Consider the following 20,423-nt stretch of genomic DNA (forward strand, 5'->3'; position numbering starts at 1 on the left):
CACCATAGCCGCCAGTCAGCCAGGATCTGCCAGAGCCGCCAGTCAGCCAGGATCTGCCAGAGCCGCCATTCAGCCAGGATCTGCCAGAGCCGCCATTCAGCCAGGATCTGCCAGAGCCGTCAACCAGCCTGAGCTACCTCTCAGTCCTGAGCTACCTCTCAGTCCTGAGCTACCTACTGTCACGTTCTGACCATAGTTCTTTTGTGTTTTCCTTGTTTTAGTGTTGGTCAGGACGTGAGCAGGGTGGGCATTCTATGTTTTGTGTGTCTAGGTTGTTTTTCTGTGTTCGGCCTAGTATGGTTCTCAATCAGAGGCAGGTGTCGTTAGTTGTCTCTGATTGAGAATCATACTTAGGTAGCCTGGGTTTCATTGTTTGTTTGTGGGTGGTTGTTTCCGTGTCTGTGTTTTACACCACATGGTACTGTTTTCGGTTTCAGTTATTCACGTTACGTTTATTGTTTTTGTATGGAGTGTTCAGTTTATGTGTTTAAATAAATACCATGGACACTTACCACGCCGCATATTGGTCCTCCGATCCTTCTCGCCTCTCCTCTTCAGACGAAGAGGAGGAAAACCCTTACAGTGGTAGTATATATAGTATACTGTAGTGATGGTGGTGGTATATATAGTATACTGAAGTGATAGTGGTAGTATATATATTATACTGTAGTGGTAGTCGTAGTATATATAGTACACTGTAGTGGTAGTATATAGTATACTGTAGTGATAGTGGTAGTATATATAGTGTACCGTAGTGGTAGTGGTAGTATATATAGTATTCTGTAGTGGTATTGGTCGTATATATATAGTGTACTGTAGTATTAGTATATATAGTGTACTGTTGTGATAGTGGTAGTAAATAAAATATATTGTAGTGGTAGTATATAGTATACTGTAGTGATAGTGGTAGTATATATAGTGTACCGTAGTGGTAGTGGTAGTATATATAGTATACTGTAGTGATAGAGGTAGTATATATAGTATACTGTAGTAATATTGGTAATATATATAGTGTAATGTAGTGATTGTGGTAGTATATATAGTTCGTTGTTGTTGTAGGGGTATTATATATAGTGTACCTTATTGATGTTGGTAGTTTATATAGTATACTGTAGTTGTCATGGTAGGTTATCTACTGTACTGTAGTGATAGTGGTAGTATGTATAATATACTGTAGTGATATTGGTAGTATATATAGCATGATGTAGTATAGTGGTAGTATATATAGTATACTGTAGTGATAGTATATACAGTATACTGTAGCGATAGTGGTAGTATATATGGTATACTGTAGTGGCAGTATATATAGTGTACTGTAGTATAGTGGTAGTGTATATAGTATACTTAATGTTTTGTATACTCAGTGTAGATGGAGTGTACTGTAGTGGTAGTGGTTGTGTATAGCACAGTGACTTTCACAGCTTCTGACTGTCACCAGCTCATCCATCAGACTCTGAGTGACACAGAGAGACTGGCACTTACCTCAGGACCACAGCAGCTGGGGCACGCCATGCCAACACAAGCACATGGACATATACACATACACACACCCAGACATGCATACACAAACAGACACGGGCACACATACACAGGCACTCTATCGCACATGCACACACACGCGCACACACTCACACACGCACATACGCACACACACACATATCCCTAATCACTGAATCCAGGTAAGTCTTAATGTGTTCCTGTTGATCGAATCCAGTAAGAGAATGATTACTTTTCCAGGTGTCGGTGTACGTACTTCCATATTGCTGTGGAAACGACCCATTGTTGCTCGGCTGCTGAGACAGGAAGCACCTTTCACAACAACTCCTTGACACACATACTCCAAGCAATGCCTGAACAACTCACACACTAATAAAAATGGCCAAAGACTCAAGCCACCCAAAACATGGACTGTTCTCCAGGCTCAGACAAACATACTCCTAAACAGCTTCTATCCCCTGGCCATCGTCTACTGTTCGCCATCTCCCACAGACTATTCACACTGACTCTATGCCCATCCACATGTCTCTACCTACTCAGACACAACCTAAGCTGCTGCTAAAATGATTATTGATTAGATGTATTATTCCATTATGCAGCTGTTCATTGATCATTTATTACCATTAGTATATATCTATTTATCCTGTTACTGGTCACTATTACTCCTGTTTACATGTATATATTACCATTAGTATCTATTTATCCTGTTACTGGTCACTATTACTCCTGTTTACATGTATATATTACCATTAGTATCTATCTATTTATCCTGTTACTGGTCACTATTACTCCTGTTTACATGTATATATTACCATTAGTATCTATCTATTTATCCTGTTACTGGTCACTATTACTCCTGTTAACATGTATATATTACCATTAGTATCTATCTATTTATCCTGTTACTGGTCACTATTACTCCTGTTTACATGTATATATTACCATTAGTATCTATCTATTTATCCTGTTACTGGTCACTATTACTCCTGTTTACATGTATATATTACCATTAGTATCTATTTATCCTGTTACTGGTCACTATTACTCCTGTTTACATGTATATATTACCATTAGTATCTATTTATCCTGTTACTGGTTACTATTACTCCTGTTTACATGTATATATTACCATTAGTATCTATTTATCCTGTTACTGGTCACTATTACTCCTGTTTACATGTATATATTACCATTAGTATCTATCTATTTATCCTGTTACTGGTCACTATTACTCCTGTTTACATGTATATATTACCATTAGTATCTATTTATCCTGTTACTGGTCACTATTACTCCTGTTTACATGTATATATTACCATTAGTATCTATCTATTTCAAATGTATTTAATTGTCATTTTTTTGTCATCGATCTACACAAAATAATGTGATTTGAATGTTTAAAAAATAAAATTAAGGAAAATGTACCACTAGTGTATCACAGCCTGTCCCTAGTGCCTGGCCACACCCCCATCCCCAGTGCCTGGCCACACCCCCCATCCTTAGTGCCTGTCCACAACCCCATTCCTAGTGCCTGGCCACACCCCCATCCCTAGTGCCTGGCCACACCCCCATCCCTAGTGCCTGGCCACACCCCCCCATCCTTAGTGCCTGTCCACACCCCCATTCCTATGCCTGGCCACCCCCCATCCCTAGTGCCTTTCCACACCCCCATTCCTAGTGCCTGTCCACACCCCCATTCCTAGTGCCTGTCCACACCCCCATTCCTAGTGCCTGTCCACACCCCCATTCCTAGTGCCTGGCCACACCCCAATTCCTAGTGCCTGGCCACACCCCCATCCTTAGTGCCTGGCCACACCCCCATTCCTAGTGCCTGGCCACACCCCCATCAAATCAAATCAAATCAAATTTTATTTGTCACATACACATGGTTAGCAGATGTTAATGCGATGTAGCGAAATGCTTATCTTCTAGTTCCGACAATGCAGTGATAACCAACAAGTAATCTAACTAACAATTCCAAAACTACTGTCTTATACACAGTGTAAGGGGATAAGGAACATGTACATAAGGATATATGAATGAGTGATGGTACAGAGCAGCATACAGTAGATGGTGGTCAGTATATACATATGAGATGAGTGTTAAACAAAGTGGCATAGTTAAAGTGGCTAGTGATACATGTGTTACATAAGGATGCAGTTTGAACATCTTGGCCACGTTCTGTTATAATCTCCACCCGGCACAGCCGGAAGAGGACTGGCCACCCCACATATGCTCTACCTTCTCTCTTTCTTCTCTCTCTCGACCATTAGTATCTATCTATTTCAAACCTGAGCCCTAGGACCGTTTGACATGATGGCTCATTGCTTCCCCAGTCCACCTGACTGTGCTGCTGCTCTACAGTTTCAACTGTTCTGCCTTATAATTTGACCATGCTGGTCATTTATGAACATTTGAACATCTTGGTCATGTTCTGTTATAATCTCTACCCGGCACAGCCAGAAGAGGATGGCCACCCCACATAGCCCGGTTCCTCTCAGGTTTCTTCCTAGGTTTTGGCCTTTCTAGGGAGTTTTTCCTAGCCACCGTGCCACCTGCATTGTTTGCTGTTTGGGGTTTTAGGCTGGGTTTCTGTACAGCACTTTGAGATATCAGCCCCAGTGCCTATATAAATAAATTTGATTTGATTTGATTTGATTTGATGCAGTCGATGATGTAGAGTACAGTATATACATATGCATATGAGATGAATAATGTAGGGTAAGTAACATTATATAAGGTAGCATTGTTTAAAGTGGCTAGTGATATATATATCCTTAGTGCCTGTCCACACCCCCATCCCTAGTGCCTGTCCACACCCCCATTCCTAGTGCCTGGCCACACCCCCATTCCTAGTGCCTGGCCACACCCCCATCCCTAGTGCCTGTCCACACCCCCATTCCTGGTGCCTGGCCACACCCCCATTCCTAGTGCCTGGCCACACCCTCATCCCTGTGCCTGTCCACACCCCCATTCCTAGTGCCTGGCCACACCCCCATTCCTAGTGCCTGGCCACACCCTCATCCCTGTGCCTGTCCACACCCCCATTCCTAGTGCCTGGCCACACCCCCATTCCTAGTGCCTGGCCACACCCTCATCCCTAGTGCCTGCATTATTGTTTGGCAGCATTATTGTTTGGAAGCATTATTGTTTCCTACTTGGCCTTAAATTATTCCAATTAGTTAGTTAGTTATTTTTCCCCGAGCCTTTGCAGCTCGGCAGGGCTAGGCTGTCCAGCCGAAAGGGTATGCAGACTTGAGATCCAGAGTTGTCTGTACTACCGGTCATTATGTGTCTACATGTCCCTTCAAGAGACCCAGCTCATTCGTTGGAGTGAGTACTCTGGTGGGCCTTAAAGATTTTTTGTCTCCCCTTGCTCGCCCCCCTCTCCGTGGCATCCTGCGGTGGGGCAACTAGTCCAAGTCTCTTCAGGTACTCAGCGACTCGGGGGCCGATGTGAGTCTCATGGATGTTACCCTGGCGTCCGAGCTGGGCATCCCCACTCAAACCCTCTCCATTCCCATGGGTGTTAGAGTCAAGCCCTAATCTGTTTCACCTGTCCTTGTCTCCATCCACTCTAGGAGTTGCCCATCTTCTCCACTTATCCCCTGGGTATTTATACCTGTGTTCTCTGTCTCTGTGCCAGTTCATCTTGTTTGTTCAAGCTTACCAGCGTTTTGTCTAAGTTCCTGCTTTTTCGTCTCTCTTTTCTCGCCCTCCTGGTTTTGACACCTGCCTGTCCTGGCTCCGAGCCCCCCTGCCTGACCACTCTGCCTGACCCTGAGCCTACCTGCCTGACCACTCTGCCTGACCCTGAGCCTACCTGCCTGACCACTCTGCCTGACCCTGAGCCTACCTGCCGTCCTGTACTTTTGTACCCCTACTCTGGATTATCAACCCCTGCCTGCCTTGACCTGTTGTTTGCCTGCCCTTGTTACAATAAACATTGTTAATTCTACACAGTTGGCACTTAGGTCTTACCTGAAACTTGATAGATTTCCATGTTTTTAGTATACGTTTTTCAAGATGAGAAGAGAATAGTTCAGTATCTCACTACAACCCCTTATGCCATGTCTTGAAATATGCAGACATATTACATTTAAATTTACATTGTAATATTTCTGACAGCCAACTTTCTAGCTGCGCCCATAACTTTGCACTTTGTACTGTATTTGATACCATTCCTCTCCAGCCATTACCACGAGCCCTTCCCTCCCAATTAAGATTCCACCAACCTCCTGTGTAATATATCTTTATTAGATAAGTATTCACACCCCTGAGTCAATACATGTTAGAATCTCCTTTGGCAGTGATTACAGCTGTGAGTCTTTCTGGGTACGTCTCTGAGAGCTTTCCACACCTGGATTGTGCAACATTTGCCCATCATTTTTCAAAATTCTTTCATCTCTGTCAGGTTGGTTGTTGATCATTGCCACACCACCATTTTTAAGTCTTGCCATAGACTTTCAAGTCAATTTTATGTCAAAACTGTGGCTAGGTCACTCAGGATCATTCACTGTCTTCTTGGTAATCAACTCCAGTGTATATTTGGCCTTGTGTTTCAGGTTATTTTCCTGCTGAAAGGTGAACTTGTCTCCCAGTGTCTGTTGGAAAGCAGACTGAACCAAGCTTTCCTCTAGGGTTTTGCCTGTGCGTAGCTCTATTCCATTTATTTTTATAAATAAAAACAACTTCATATTACTTGACGATGACAAGCATACCCATAACATGATGCAGCCACCACCATGCTTGAAAATATGAAGAGTGGTACTCAGGGATGTGTTGTGTTGGATTTGCCCCAAACATAATGATATGTACTCAGGACAAAAACCTTTTGCAGTATTACTTCAGTGCCTTATTGCAAACATGATGCATGTTTTGTAACATTTTTATTCTCGAAAGACTTTGTTCTTTTCATTCTGTAATTGATGTTAGTATTGTGGAGTAACTACAATGTTGTTGATTCATCCTCAGCTATTGCCTATCACAGCCATTAAACTCTGTAACTGTTTTAATCTTCATTGGCCTCATAGCAAAATTCCTGAGCGGTTTCCTTCCTCTCCGTCAACTAAGTTAGGAAAGGGCGCCTGTATCTTTGTAATGATAGAGTGTATGAGCTCAAAGGGATAGTCAATGTCTGTTTGTTTTTTATACCCATCTACCAATAGATGGCCTTCTTTTCGAGGCATTGGAAAACCTCCCTGGTCTTTTTGGTTGAATCTGAACTTAAAATTCACTGCTCGACTGAGGGACCTTACATATAATTGTATGTGTGGGGTACAGAGATGGGGTAGTCACTTTTCAGCCCTTTTAAAACTCCTTTTCATTGCTACCAGTCAGAGTGAGTCCATACAACCTTATCACTTTTCAGCCCTGACTTACTCCTGAACTTTTCAGCCCTGTTTACCTTAAGGTCACTTTTCAGCCCTGTTTACCTGTATAACAAAAGGTTTGAATACTTAATGACTCAGTACATTTCAGCTTTACATTTTTTATTAATTTGTAAACATGTGTAAAATCATTCTACTTTGGGGTTTACCTGTATCTGTGTCACTTTTCAGCCCTGTTTACCTGTATCAGTAATGCAAAATCTCAATTCAATCACATTTTACCTGATTTCAGGCTGTTTACCTGTAATCCTGCTACCAGTCACAAAAACCAGTGTCAAGGCTGTGAATACTTTCTGAAGGCACTGTATATATTCCTGCTACCAGTCACTTTTCAGCCCTGTTTACCTGTATCTATTCCTGCTACCAGTCACTTTTCAGCCCTGTTTACCTGTATCTATTCCTGCTACCAGTCACTTTTCAGCCCTGTTTACCTGTATATCCTGCTACCAGTCACTTTTCAGCCCTGTTTACCTGTATATCCTGCTACCAGTCACTTTTCAGCCCTGTTTACCTGTATATCCTGCTACCAGTCCTGTACTATTTGCTAGCCCAGCCCTGTTTACCTGTCACTTTTCAGCCCTGTTTATCTATTCCTGCTACCAGTCACTTTTCAGCCCTGTTTACCTGTATCTATTCCTGCTACCAGTCACTTTTCAGCCCTGTTTACCTGTATCTATTCCTGCTACCAGTCACTTTTCAGCCCTGTTTACCTGTATCTATTCCTGCTACCAGTCACTTTTCAGCCCTGTTTACCTGTATCTATTCCTGCTACCAGTCACTTTTCAGCCCTGTTTACCTGTATCTATTCCTGCTACCAGTCACTTTTCAGCCCTGTTTACCTGTATCTATTCCTGCTACCAGTCACTTTTCAGCCCTGTTTACCTGCTACCAGTCTGTATATCCCTGCTACCAGTCACTTTTCAGCCCTGTTTACCTGTATATTCCTGCTACCAGTCACTTTTCAATCTATTCCTGCTACCAGTCACTTTTCAGCCCTGTTTACCTCCCTGCTACCAGTCACTTTTCAGTAGTTGAGTTTGTGTTTACCTGTAACTGACTTGCCCTAGCTAACCAGTTCCTGCTACCAGTCACTTTTCATAAAGGTGAAAAAAAATATTGTGTGGTTTTATTCTTACTTAAAGGTTGTATTCTACGTTCTATTATTATCTATATTATTATTATTATTATTGTTGTTATTATTATTGCATTGTATCCTGTGCTCTTAATCGCTATTTTCTACCCAACTTGAAACACACACACACACACACACACTCACACACACACACACAAGAATTTCCTGAACCCGATTAATCAACCACACTTGCTTGTTTGGTAACTTAGTAATTTCAACAGCACTGTGACTGTGGCTAAGACTGACCAAGATGACATAGGACTGGGAGGATTGGAATGTCTACCACAGGGTCCACCCTATCATACACCTCGTCAGTTTACTGTTCTTTCAAGAGAGAGAAAAGTCCCTGAGCATTGAAATTGTTCAGTCGCTTCTAATGGTACACATAGAAGCATGGGATAATCATGTTGGCACGACAGAACGGCATTGTTAGGATACAGGATTGTCACCTGTAAATGTGTCTAGATTCTCCGAGAATTGATCTGAGAGGAACCGTCTCAGAAACCTCGTCAACAAGGAAGTTGTGGGAACATCAGGTGCTGTAGCCTGTTTGTGTGTCACCATACTAAGGTACCTGATTCAGCTGGAGGTGGATAAACATGATTAGTTCAGGACTAGACAACCCATGTATTACGTCATGACGTTCACTCATCAGTGTTCTGAGACATAGAGGAGCTGTAGAAGATTCTCTCTAGTTCTGTCTCTCTCTCTGGGAGTGTGTGTCTGTCCTGCCTGCCTGTCTGTCAGTCCCTGGAATAGCAGCTAACTATGTGACCATGACTACACTCAACTATTTCTGTGAGGACAGGCTTATGTGAGGCTCCACTACTGTACATGATAACACACACACACACACGCACGCACGGACACACACGCACGCACACACACACTGAATAATCACTGTACAACTCAGCAATAGTTTGACAAAAATCTGTCAAAGCCATTTACAGTTTAAAAACGGTAGCAGATGTTACAGCCTCAGCTATATAGTACTGCGTCCTTCTTAGTCTGCATCGATTTCAAACGGGGAACAGCACTCTCCCTATTTCTCAACATATGGTTTAAGCAGAACACTCTTAAGACACGCCCTGCATGTTGCAGCTGAATTTCTGGCTTCAACCAGTTCTCCCTCCCTGTCACCAAAATCTCTGCCAAAAGAATCAGAATAAAAAGACAATGGGAATCTTTAGACATTTTACTGTGTGAAGAGTACTAACAAATAACTTCACTGAGACAAGACTGTTTTAATTTTACTTTTGAGTCAGCAATTTCAGATCCATCAACAATTGACTGTTAGGGGACCCATTTAACCATTTACCACCACCCCTCTCATCTCTCCAACCCTCTCACCCTCACTGCATTCCAGAGGGGGTCCCTAAACCAACAAAGACCCCACATCAAACAGCCAGGCTCATGGCTGGGGGAAGCAGGTCGCCCACACACGCACGCACGCACGCACGCACGCACGCACGCACACACACACACACACACACACACACACACACACACACACACATGCACACACGCACACATGCACGCACGCACTCACAGATACAGTCTTGTAAAACTAACACACACACATATACACACACCAGCAGCAGCAGCAGCATCCGGACAGGAGGTGATTTCACTGTCTGAGTAACAGTTGGTTGAGTCTGGCTATGAATCCATAGACTAAGCCAGACCATTATGCCAGGCGATGTTATGTTACACAGCAGCACAGCATTGTTGTTTAGCCACAGGGTATTTACTGTAAGGGGCTGGTGTGAGCTCTACATCACCTCTGTGGGGCATTGCTGTTCACGGGTGCTCAGTGGTGGAAGGATTAAGTGTTATAGTATAGTTGCGTGTGTGTGTGTGTGTGTGTGTGTGTGTGTGTGTGTGTGTGTGTGTGTGTGTGTGTGTGTGTGTGTGTGTGTGTGTGTGTGTGTGTGTGTGTGTGTGTGTGTGTGTGTGTGTGTGTGTGTGTGTGTGTGTGTGTGTGTGTGTGTGTGTGTGTGTGTGTGTGTGTGTGTGTGTGTGTGTGTGTGTGTGGTAGAGTTGCTCATATGTTACATTAGGCAGGCAGCGTCTCTGAGCGTGCCATCTGTTGACTGTGTGACTAATGCTGTGGTGGTGTAGTGGAATGATGCGGTGTACTCTCAGATCAGGTGTCCCAACTTCATCTGCTCCCCCAAAGGCTTCCTGTTCCTGTTCCTGGCTAGAGTGCAGCAGGTTCATGTCCACACACCCACCCACCCACTTTAACCAGCCACTTAGTAATATATCGTCTGATCTGATGATCTGTCAGAGCACCTGATGGGGTCTTGTCATCATAACTACATAGTCTTATAGCTTCAGATTACTGTAGCTCAAAGGAGAAGAGCCGAGAATACACTAGATTACTGTAGATCAAAGGAGAACAGTCGATAATACACTAGATTACTGTAGATCAAAGGAGAACAGTCGATAATACACTAGATTACTGTAGATCAAAGGAAGACAGCCGAGAATACACTAGATTACTGTAGATCAAAGGAGGACAGTCGATAATACACTAGATTACTGTAGATCAAAGGAGAACAGCCGATAATACACTAGATTATTGTAGCTCAAAGGAGGACAACCGATAATACACTAGATTACTGTAGATCAAAGGAGAACAGTCGATAATACACTAGATTACTGTAGATCAAAGGAGAACAGTCGATAATACACTAGATTACTGTAGATCAAAGGAGGACAGCCGAGAATACACTAGATTACTGTAGATCAAAGGAGGACAGTCGATAATTCACTAGATTACTGTAGATCAAAGGAGAACAGCCGATAATACACTAGATTACTGTAGATCAAAGGAGAACAGTCGATAATACACTAGATTACTGTAGATCAAAGGAGGACAGCCGAGAATACACTAGATTACTGTAGATCAAAGGAGAACAGCTGAGAATGCACTAGATTACTGTAGATCAAAGGAGAACAGCCGATAATACACTAGATTACTGTAGATCAAAGGAGAACAGACGATAATACACTAGATTACTGTAGATCAAAGGAGAACAGTCAATAATACACTAGATTACTGTAGATCAAAGGAGAACAGCCGAGAATACACTAGATTACTGTAGATCAAAGGAGAACAGCCGATAATACACTAGATTACTGTAGATCAAAGGAGAACAGACGATAGATTACTGTAGATCAAAGGAGAACAGTCAATAATACACTAGATTACTGTAGATCAAAGGAGAACAGCCGATAATACACTAGATTACTGTAGATCAAAGGAGAACAGACGATAATACACTAGATTACTGTAGATCAAAGGAGAACAGCCGATAATACACTAGATTACTGTAGATCGAAGGAGAACAGCCGAGAATACACTAGATTACTGTAGATCAAAGGAGAACAGCCGATAATACACTAGATTACTGTAGATCAAAGGAGAACAGACGATAATACACTACATTACTACTTGTGATTTTCCCAGCTCTTCTGTCATTGGCATGAACACATGTGGAGATGATTCATGGAAAGAGAAAATGCTCTTAATTTAAACTTAAATTACTTAAGAAATTACTTAAGTGGGAACTCTTCAGAACGCTTGCAAGGACTGGCTATACATCTTGAAGGTGACCCTTAGCCAGGACACAGGTGCTCTGGTTGAAAGGAGTAGCTGAAGGGTGGGGGGAGGAGAGGAGGGGTGAAAGGGAGGGTGAGGGGAGGGGAAGACAAATATTATCCTTTCTATAATTACAGCCAGTGGACTGAAAGACCTAAAGGACACAGTAGTGTTGTCGTCCCAGACCTGGTCTCTCTTTATGAGGCCACGCTGACACACTCATACAGGAAGTTAGCTATATAAATATCAGATAGCTATATAAATGGTGACCTTAACTATCAAGGTGAAGCTTAGGACATTAGTATATAAATATTATTTATCTATAATAACAGATAGGAGGAGTAGCTTGAGGTAAAAAAACGTCATCTTAAACACCACAGATCTTGAGTAAGATGACCTTCTTCCAATCCAAAACAACGGACCCTAAACTGACAACAGATCAGTGTTCTTGCGTCATGATTCGGAGTTGAAATCACTCATCAGTGTATAGATAGCAGCTGATATGGATGGATATGAGCTATAAGCTGTGTTTACACAGGCAGTCCAATTCTGATCTTTTGCCCAATTATTGGTAAAAGATCTGATCTGATTGGTCAAAGGACCAATTAATGGAAAACATATCAGAATTGGGCTGCCTGTGTAAATGTAGCCTTAGTGACACAAACAAAGTATAATAAATACAATGACTTTGTGAATTCTGAGAAAAAAATACTTTATTTTCAGAGAAAAAAATGAACACTTTTTGACTAGAAATCACTTCAAAACTGCAGGTTGTTTCCAGTATGTTTTTCTTGAGGAGGGTTATTTGTTTTTAAAATGTAAAATGAATTCACATTTTATCATGATCTTAGCATGGATCTCAGTGTATATTACCATACAGTAAATCACTGAGTATATCCCTAACCACACCCATCATGTTAAAACAAAACAACAACACAACTAACTGGCATGGTAACATAAATAAATCATTGAAATTGGAGATAACATTTTTGGAGATTAATGTCCAACTCGTTTCTCAAAGACAATAAAAACTTCACCATTTGTGTGTGTTTCTATGTTCCAACATTCACTACAGTGGCTGGACTCGACAAGGAGTTTACCTTGGATCTATTCCACATCCTGATTGTAATACAGAAAAATCTAAACTAGATTCTAGATTTTAAACATTCATTTGACATATTTCCTATATTCTATATTTTGGGATTCTAGAGTAGGTTCTATTAAATTCACTTCGATATCTGGATGTTTTGCATGTCTTCTTCACAGAGTCAAACACAATGCAACCACGTCATAATGGTACAGAAAGAGAGACCTGTCAGTGGTCCAAGTGGAATACACCACAGAGCTGTTTAATCAATCAATTAATAAGTCAATCAACCAACCAAGCACAGTGGTGTGTGTTCTCAGCAGCCTGTAACCAGAGTGCCGATATATCAAAGTCAGCAATCAGGTATCCCTATGAGACCAAGAGGAATCTTACTTTGAAATGTCTATTTCTCCAAAATTACTGTACATTTTTTAAATACTTTATCTTCAATTTGTATCAATAAATATGCTTTAACATTTAAATATAAAAACACAATGATGACCTTATAGATAATCTTTACAAACTGGCAGTGCATCTTGGGTGGACGAAGCAGTTAAATATCTGCATAAATACAGCAACATCAACACATCAATAAATACATTATAAGAGAAGTATATGGTATAAATAAAACTTTTACAGTACACTAGAAAATGACAACGAACAAACATGTGCAGGAAAATACAAATGTTGATTGGTAAAAACAACACTCCTGTTGAAGAAAGACCAGGGTTCTCTCTGTTTCTGGCAGATGAAGAGAAGATGGTGTCCTTTCAGTCTGAGATTCCTGGTAGTCTTTTAACAAGAAGCAGCACTGAGTCCAGGGACGTTTCCACAAAGCATCTCAAAGAAGGAGTGCTGATCTAAGGTCTGTTCATATAATCTTATTCATTATGATCTTAAGGCTCCTTCTCTGAGATGCTTTGTGGATACGGGCCCAGAAACATTCCTCCTTTTCCTCTCAGCTTCCATATGCTCATCACCACTTCAGTCTTTTCTCCCAGCCAATCAGAGTTCCAGTTTTAGGCAGGCTCTCTCCTGATAGGTGGCAGGGACTACCTCAGAATCCTGAGCTACCCAATCACATCTGTCCATCAGTGAGAAGGGATGGGGCTATATGTACAGGTCACGCCCATCCAGTCCCCCTTCTCTTCCATACCTTCCAAGTCTCTCTGGGTTCACTCTTGGCTTTTTTTTACACTTCTTCTTTTCTATTTTGAGGTAGAATTTCCCTATCCTGTCCTGAAATATAGAGGGAGAAACAATGAGCAATCAGGTTTCCTTCAACACTCCGACTGTATGAAAACAAAACAAAAACTCATCTTTCATCAATCTAAATCCAGTCTCTGTTTCACATTCATACTGTAATGTACAGTAATGTTGAGGTTTCACTTTCTGTCTGACTCCTATCAATTTAGGAGAGGAAATAACATTTAATTTCAGGACTTGAAAATATAGGATTTTTGTCTTTCCCTGGGTTTCCTTGGTAACTCACCCTTCTCTCCAGCTCTTCAGTGGTTGGGTGCTGACCCCAGTTTGACCTTCTCCTCATTCTCTACGTCATACGCTCCTCGCTTATGAAACCTGTAGAAAAACAATAACAGGGTTAAGACCTGTGGATCCTGGAACTGGCTTTGAAACAACAACAAAAACGCCTGTGGTGGGAACAATAACGCTCAACTTTGACCATATTGAACTATGACCATGTTGAACTATGACCATGTTGATCCATGACCATATTGAACTATGACCATGTTGAACTATGACCATGTTGAACCATGACCATGTTGAACCATGACCATGTTGAACCATGACCATGTTGATCCATGACCATGTTGATCCATGACCATATTGAACTATGACCATGTTGAACTATGACCATGTTGAACCATGACCATGTTGATCCATGACCATATTGAACTATGACCATGTTGAACTATGACCATGTTGAACTATGACCATGTTGAACTATGACCATGTTGAACTATACTGTCATATGTTTGTTATAGCCTCAACTCCCCTTCCCCTACAATCAATGAGGTTGTTTACTTGTTTACTCATTTCCTGTTGGCCAATTTCCAAAATACAGTGTCAATACAGACGTTGTCTATCTTCAGCTGCTGCATAATGCAATGTGTGTTGTGTTATACAGCTGCTCTGGTTCTATACATCCCCTGTGTTATACAGCTGCTCTGGTTCTATACATCCCCTGTGTTATACAGCTGCTCTGGTTCTATACATCCCTGTGTTATACAGCTGCTCTGGTTCTGCTCTGGTTCTATACATCCCCTGTGTTATACAGCTGCTCTGGTTCTATACATCCCCTGTGTTATACAGCTGCTCTGGTTCTATACATCCCCTGTGTTATACAGCTGCTCTGGTTCTATACATCCCCTGTGTTATACAGCTGCTCTGGTTCTATACATCCCCTGTGTTATACAGCTGCCCTGGTTCTATACATCCCCTGTGTTATACAGCTGCCCTGGTTCTATACATCCCCTGTGTTATACAGCTGCTCTGGTTCTATACATCCCCTGTGTTATACAGCTGCTCTGGTTCTACTGACCTGAGCACCAGCAGCAGGCCTATGATGGTTAGACAGAGAGAAGACAACACCACTGCCACCACAGCCAGAGCTGTGGTCCGGCTGTATCCTCCCACGTCCCTCCCCTCTGAAGCCAGCGTGAACAGGTGACACCGCTCCCCAGAGTAACTGGGACGACATCTGCACAAGGAAATCGAAAGAGAGAGAGAGAGAGGTGGACAGGAGTGAGATGTGATTTACATTTACATTTACATTTAAGTCATTTAGAAGACGCTCTTATCCAGAGCGACTTACAAATTGGTGCATTCACCTTATGATTCATGCAGCATACAGTACAGCAGGTATATTGTTATTCTGAAGAGATAGAGAGCGACAGAGCGAGTTAGAGAAAGAGAGAGATTGAGAGAGAAAGAGCGATAAGAGAGGTATTTCTTACATGCATGATGGAGCTTTGATGTCCCTCAGGTAATGACAGCTGCCATGGATACAGAAGTTCTTATACTTCTTCAGACAAGGGTTCCTCTTTTTTCCTTTTCCCTTCTTCCTCCCCTTTCCACCTCTCCTTCTCTTCCCTTCACTCCTCTCAGCTTCCAAGATGGTCGATGGGTCTTTAGGTTTAGTCGACAATGCAACTAAAAAAGAAAAGAGTACAGACAAGAAATGTTAATCAACTGAATGCATGGACCCAGCCAACACATCTCATAGAATACAGGTTTATTGTACACCAGATTATTGTACACCAGATAGGTGCATGTGTTGTTTTACAGGGTCAGCCATAGTAGTATGATAGGTGCAGTGAAATGTGTTGTTTTACAGGGTCAGCCATAGTAGTATGATAGGTGCAGTGAAATGTGTTGTTTTACAGGGTCAGCCATAGTAGTATGATAGGTGCAGTGAAATGTGTTGTTTTACAGGGTCAGCCATAGTAGTATGATAGGTGCAGTGAAATGTGTTGTTTTACAGGGTCAGCCATAGTAGTATGATAGGTGCAGTGAAATGTGTTGTTTTACAGGGTCAGCCATAGTAGTATGATAGGTGCAGTGAAATGTGTTGTTTTACAGGGTCAGCCATAGTAGTATGATAGGTGCAGTGAAATGTGTTGTTTTACAGGGTCAGCCATAGTAGTATGATAGGTGCAGTGAAATGTGTTGTTTTACAGGGTCAGCCATAGTAGTATGATAGGTGCAGTGAAATGTGTGTGTTGCTTTACAGGGTCAGCCATAGTAGTATGATAGGTGCAGTGAAATGTGTTGTTTTACAGGGTCAGCCATAGTAGTATGATAGGTGCAGTGAAATGTGTTGTTTTACAGGGTCAGCCATAGTAGTATGATAGGTGCAGTGAAATGTGTTGTTTTACAGGGTCAGCCATAGTAGTATGATAGGTGCAGTGAAATGTGTTGTTTTACAGGGTCAGCCATAGTAGTATGATAGGTGCAGTGAAATGTGTTGTTTTTACAGGGTCAGCCATAGTAGTATGATAGGTGCAGTGAAATGTGTTGTTTTACAGGGTCAGCCATAGTAGTATGATAGGTGCAGTGAAATGTGTGTGTTGCTTTACAGGGTCAGCCATAGTAGTATGATAGGTGCAGTGAAATGTGTTGTTGTTGCTTTACAGGGTCAGCCATAGTAGTATGATAGGTGCAGTAAATGTGAAATGTTTTTTACAGGGTCAGCCATAGTAGTATGATAGGTGCAGTGAAATGTGTGTGTTGCTTTACAGGGTCAGCCATAGTAGTATGATAGGTGCAGTGAAATGTGTTGTTTTACAGGGTCAGCCATAGTAGTATGATAGGTGCAGTGAAATGTGTTGTTTTACAGGGTCAGCCATAGTAGTATGATAGGTGCAGTAAAATGTGTTGTTTTACAGGGTCAGCCATAGTAGTATGATAGGTGCAGTGAAATAGTAGTAATAGGTGCAGTGTGTTGCTTTACAGGGTCAGCCATAGTAGTATGATAGGTGCAGTGAAATGTGTGTGTTGGGTTTACAGGGTCAGCCAGCCATAGTAGTATGATAGGTGCAGTGAAATGTGTGTGTTGCTTTACAGGGTCAGCCATAGTAGTATGATAGGTGCAGTGAAATGTGTTGTTTTACAGGGTCAGCCATAGTAGTATGATAGGTGCAGTGAAATGTGTAGGTGTTGCTTTACAGGATCAGCCATAGTAGTATGATAGGTGCAGTGAAATGTGTGTGTTGCTTTACAGGGTCAGCCATAGTAGTATGATAGGTGCAGTGAAATGTGTGTGTTGCTTTACAGGGTCAGCCATAGTAGTATGATAGGTGCAGTGAAATGTGTTGTTTTACAGGGTCAGCCATAGTAGTATGATAGGTGCAGTGAAATGTGTGTGTTGCTTTACAGGGTCAGCCATAGTAGTATGATAGGTGCAGTGAAATGTGTTGATTTACAGGGTCAGCCATAGTAGTATGATAGGTGCAGTGAAATGTGTTGTTTTACAGGGTCAGCCATAGTAGTATGATAGGTGCATACTCTAACCACTAGGCTACCTGGTCCATAAAGTAAATGTAACTATTGGTTGCATAGGAACAGTTGTTCAAATGGAACTGACAATCTACCAGTCAATCCAATGAATGATAGTGCCATAAATCCTGTTTCTAATGGGTATTCTAACACATGTGTCAGTGAGGTTTCCAGAACCTATAAAGTATAGGATGGAGATGTTCAACAGAGCAATAAACAAACATAAATCACAGCGCGTTATTCAATACCTCGAGGTAATTCCACCCCATAGTCCCCTGATGCATCTTCGTCGTCTTCATGGTAGTAATCATAGTACTCCTCTTCCTCTTCCTCGCTTCCATCCTCCTCCAACACTGGACCCTCCACTCCGTGCTTACTCTTCTCCATCCCTCCCTCCATCCTCCTGTCGCTCAGGACATCCAACAGGTTTATAACTGCTGTGTGCTGCGACCTCTCACCCTCATACCTGTCCACCACAGCTCCACTTGCCAACCTCGAGACCACTGGAAAACACATGGAATCACAAGATTCAACTATTGATGCTACACCATTCACATATCTGTAGTTCAGAGATGTAGATTCCGACGGACACTGTGAAGAGTTCACCCAGGGGGCAACACTTGGTGAAAATACATCATTTCAATGGAAAGTAAGTCGCTCTGGATAAGAGCGTCTGCTAAATGACTTAAATGTAAATGTAAATGTAAATGAAAGAAAAGCTTGTGTTTCCAATGAGCAAAAACTGCTTGAAAATAAGTCATTTCGACCCGTTCTGGCTCACTGGAAACACAAGCTTTTCTTTCCAACACAGTCATTTATTCAGGTGGCAGGAAAATGGAGGGGTTTGAGTGGGCAAGTTGAAACATGTCTCTAGACTGAGAGCCCTGCATGAGGCCCCATGGCCCCTTCAGGTGAGCCTATAAAACTGGATAGTTGAATTTCAGCTCCAAGAACTGTGAGGCGCCCAAAAATATCATGCCTGTACAGTATTCTGTACAGGGGAGACTATAATCCTGCTTGGCTATGGTACACAACATGTTGCAAAGACAGTATTCTGTACAGGGGAGACTATAATCCTGCTTGGCTATGGTACACAACATGTTGCATAGACAGTATTCTGTACAGGGGAGACTATAATCCTGCTTGGCTATGGTACACAACATGTTGCATAGACAGTATTCTGTACAGGGAGACTATAATCCTGCTTGGCTATGGTACACAACATGTTGCATAGACAGTATTCTGTACAGGGAGACTATAATCCTGCTTGGCTATGGTACACAACATGTTGCATAGACAGTATTCTGTACAGGGAGACTATAATCCTGCTTGGCTATGGTACACAACATGTTGCAAAGACAGTATTCTGTACAGGGGAGACTATAATCCTGCTTGGCTATGGTACACAACATGTTGCATAGACAGTATTCTGTACAGGGGAGACTATAATCCTGCTTGGCTATGGTACACAACATGTTGCATAGACAGTATTCTGTACAGGGGAGACTATAATCCTGCTTGGCTATGGTACACAACATGTTGCATAGACAGACAGTTAGCTAATGTACAAGAATATGAGTTAAAAATAAGTATATCCAGTTACATAAAGCATGTTTTAAAATAGAAAGATGACCACACTTGTTCTTGAATAGCATAGGCTGGCCTACACCTTATGAAAATCGTTGACTCTTCTTTTAAAAGTTTAGGAGACTTGCTCAGAAGGTCATGCTTGAGAAGTTCACACTCTTTTACAGTCAACAAGTGTAACTCCAAGACATGTCTCTTATGAATAAGAAATATACCACTTTAGGAGGAATAAAGTCTAGGATAAACTATTACCACCAACAGTTTATTCAATGTTAAAGTATAAACGCTACAGAAAAGGAACTATATAATCTGACTTGATATATACAAGTGTAATTTGACACTAACCAAAGGCATGGACGAGCAGGAGCGCAACTCGTAGAATCCTCATGTCTTCAAACTTCAATCACCACCAACTGTAATTCTGTAAAAAGCACTGTATGTCGTTTTCCTTTCAATATTTGTTCTCCTGAAACGTTCCTGTCTATTCCGTCGGTTCACAGTGAGACTTTCTTATTCAAGATGCCGGGCGCGTATCGGGTAGCCGTTGCGCACTCAAACACAGCCTTTGCCTATTGGGGAAGAGTGGAAGGAGCGCCAGACTAGAGGCGTCACGATTTATATAGACTGCCTCGACCACGCCTATACAGTAGAATACAGTCACATACATATTACAACATGTTTATATGCTATACACCTTATTATAGTGGTTAATACTTACAGTGGTTGAAACCATATACATGGGTTATACAGTTACAACACACTAATGTAGGCTAAATGATCATGTGTCTAATTTGTTGACTCTTTAGGCATTTTACTTAGAAAAATAACATAAAAGGAGCACTGCTTAACATTATATTGCTGATCATATTTTGTCTCTTTCTGTATCATTTGAATGAAAGTGAATAAAGGACTTACGGAAGGTTATCATTAGACCTGTGACTACATTAATAGAAAACGCATGCAAATTATGACATTTAGGGTCCGTTTACCAGACACAGTTTAAACCTGGTCCTGGACTAAAATCCATGTTCAATGAAGAGTATCTGTTGAAATATCTACTTAGTCAGGACAAGACTTAATCTAAAGCTGGGAAAACAGCTAAAC

General features: G+C 41.8%; 1 protein-coding gene across 1 annotated transcript; it reads right to left on the minus strand.

The window, feature by feature from the left end:
* Nucleotides 1-12,943: 12,943 nt before the first annotated feature.
* Nucleotides 12,944-19,923, minus strand: LOC124010968 (proheparin-binding EGF-like growth factor). Its single transcript, XM_046323815.1, has 6 exons — nt 19,665-19,923; nt 17,981-18,235; nt 15,692-15,887; nt 15,277-15,435; nt 14,206-14,294; nt 12,944-13,952 (listed from the first exon to the last, which is right to left on the minus strand). Exons 1-5 carry the CDS (start codon nt 19,705-19,707, stop codon nt 14,222-14,224), a joined length of 726 nt encoding a protein of 241 aa, XP_046179771.1. The 5' UTR covers nt 19,708-19,923; the 3' UTR covers nt 12,944-13,952; nt 14,206-14,221.
* Between the last annotated feature and the right edge of the window lie 500 nt (nt 19,924-20,423).

The sequence above is a fragment of the Oncorhynchus gorbuscha genome, linkage group LG23 (assembly GCF_021184085.1).
Source record: "Oncorhynchus gorbuscha isolate QuinsamMale2020 ecotype Even-year linkage group LG23, OgorEven_v1.0, whole genome shotgun sequence".
NCBI classification, from domain to species: domain Eukaryota; kingdom Metazoa; phylum Chordata; class Actinopteri; order Salmoniformes; family Salmonidae; genus Oncorhynchus; species Oncorhynchus gorbuscha.

What these genes read in the sequence shown, in the direction of transcription:
- LOC124010968 (XM_046323815.1), bottom strand. Translation starts at nt 19,707, where the DNA reads ATGAGGATTCTACGAGTTGCGCTCCTGCTCGTCCATGCCTTTG. An exon ending in CCTGCTCGTCCATGCCTTTG is followed by an intron (nt 18,236 to 19,664) that starts GTTAGTGTCAAA and finishes TGTGTTTTCCAG; the next exon opens with TGGTCTCGAGGTTGGCAAGT. An exon ending in ATCAAAGCTCCATCATGCAT is followed by an intron (nt 15,436 to 15,691) that starts GTAAGAAATACC and finishes TTCCTTGTGCAG; the next exon opens with ATGTCGTCCCAGTTACTCTG.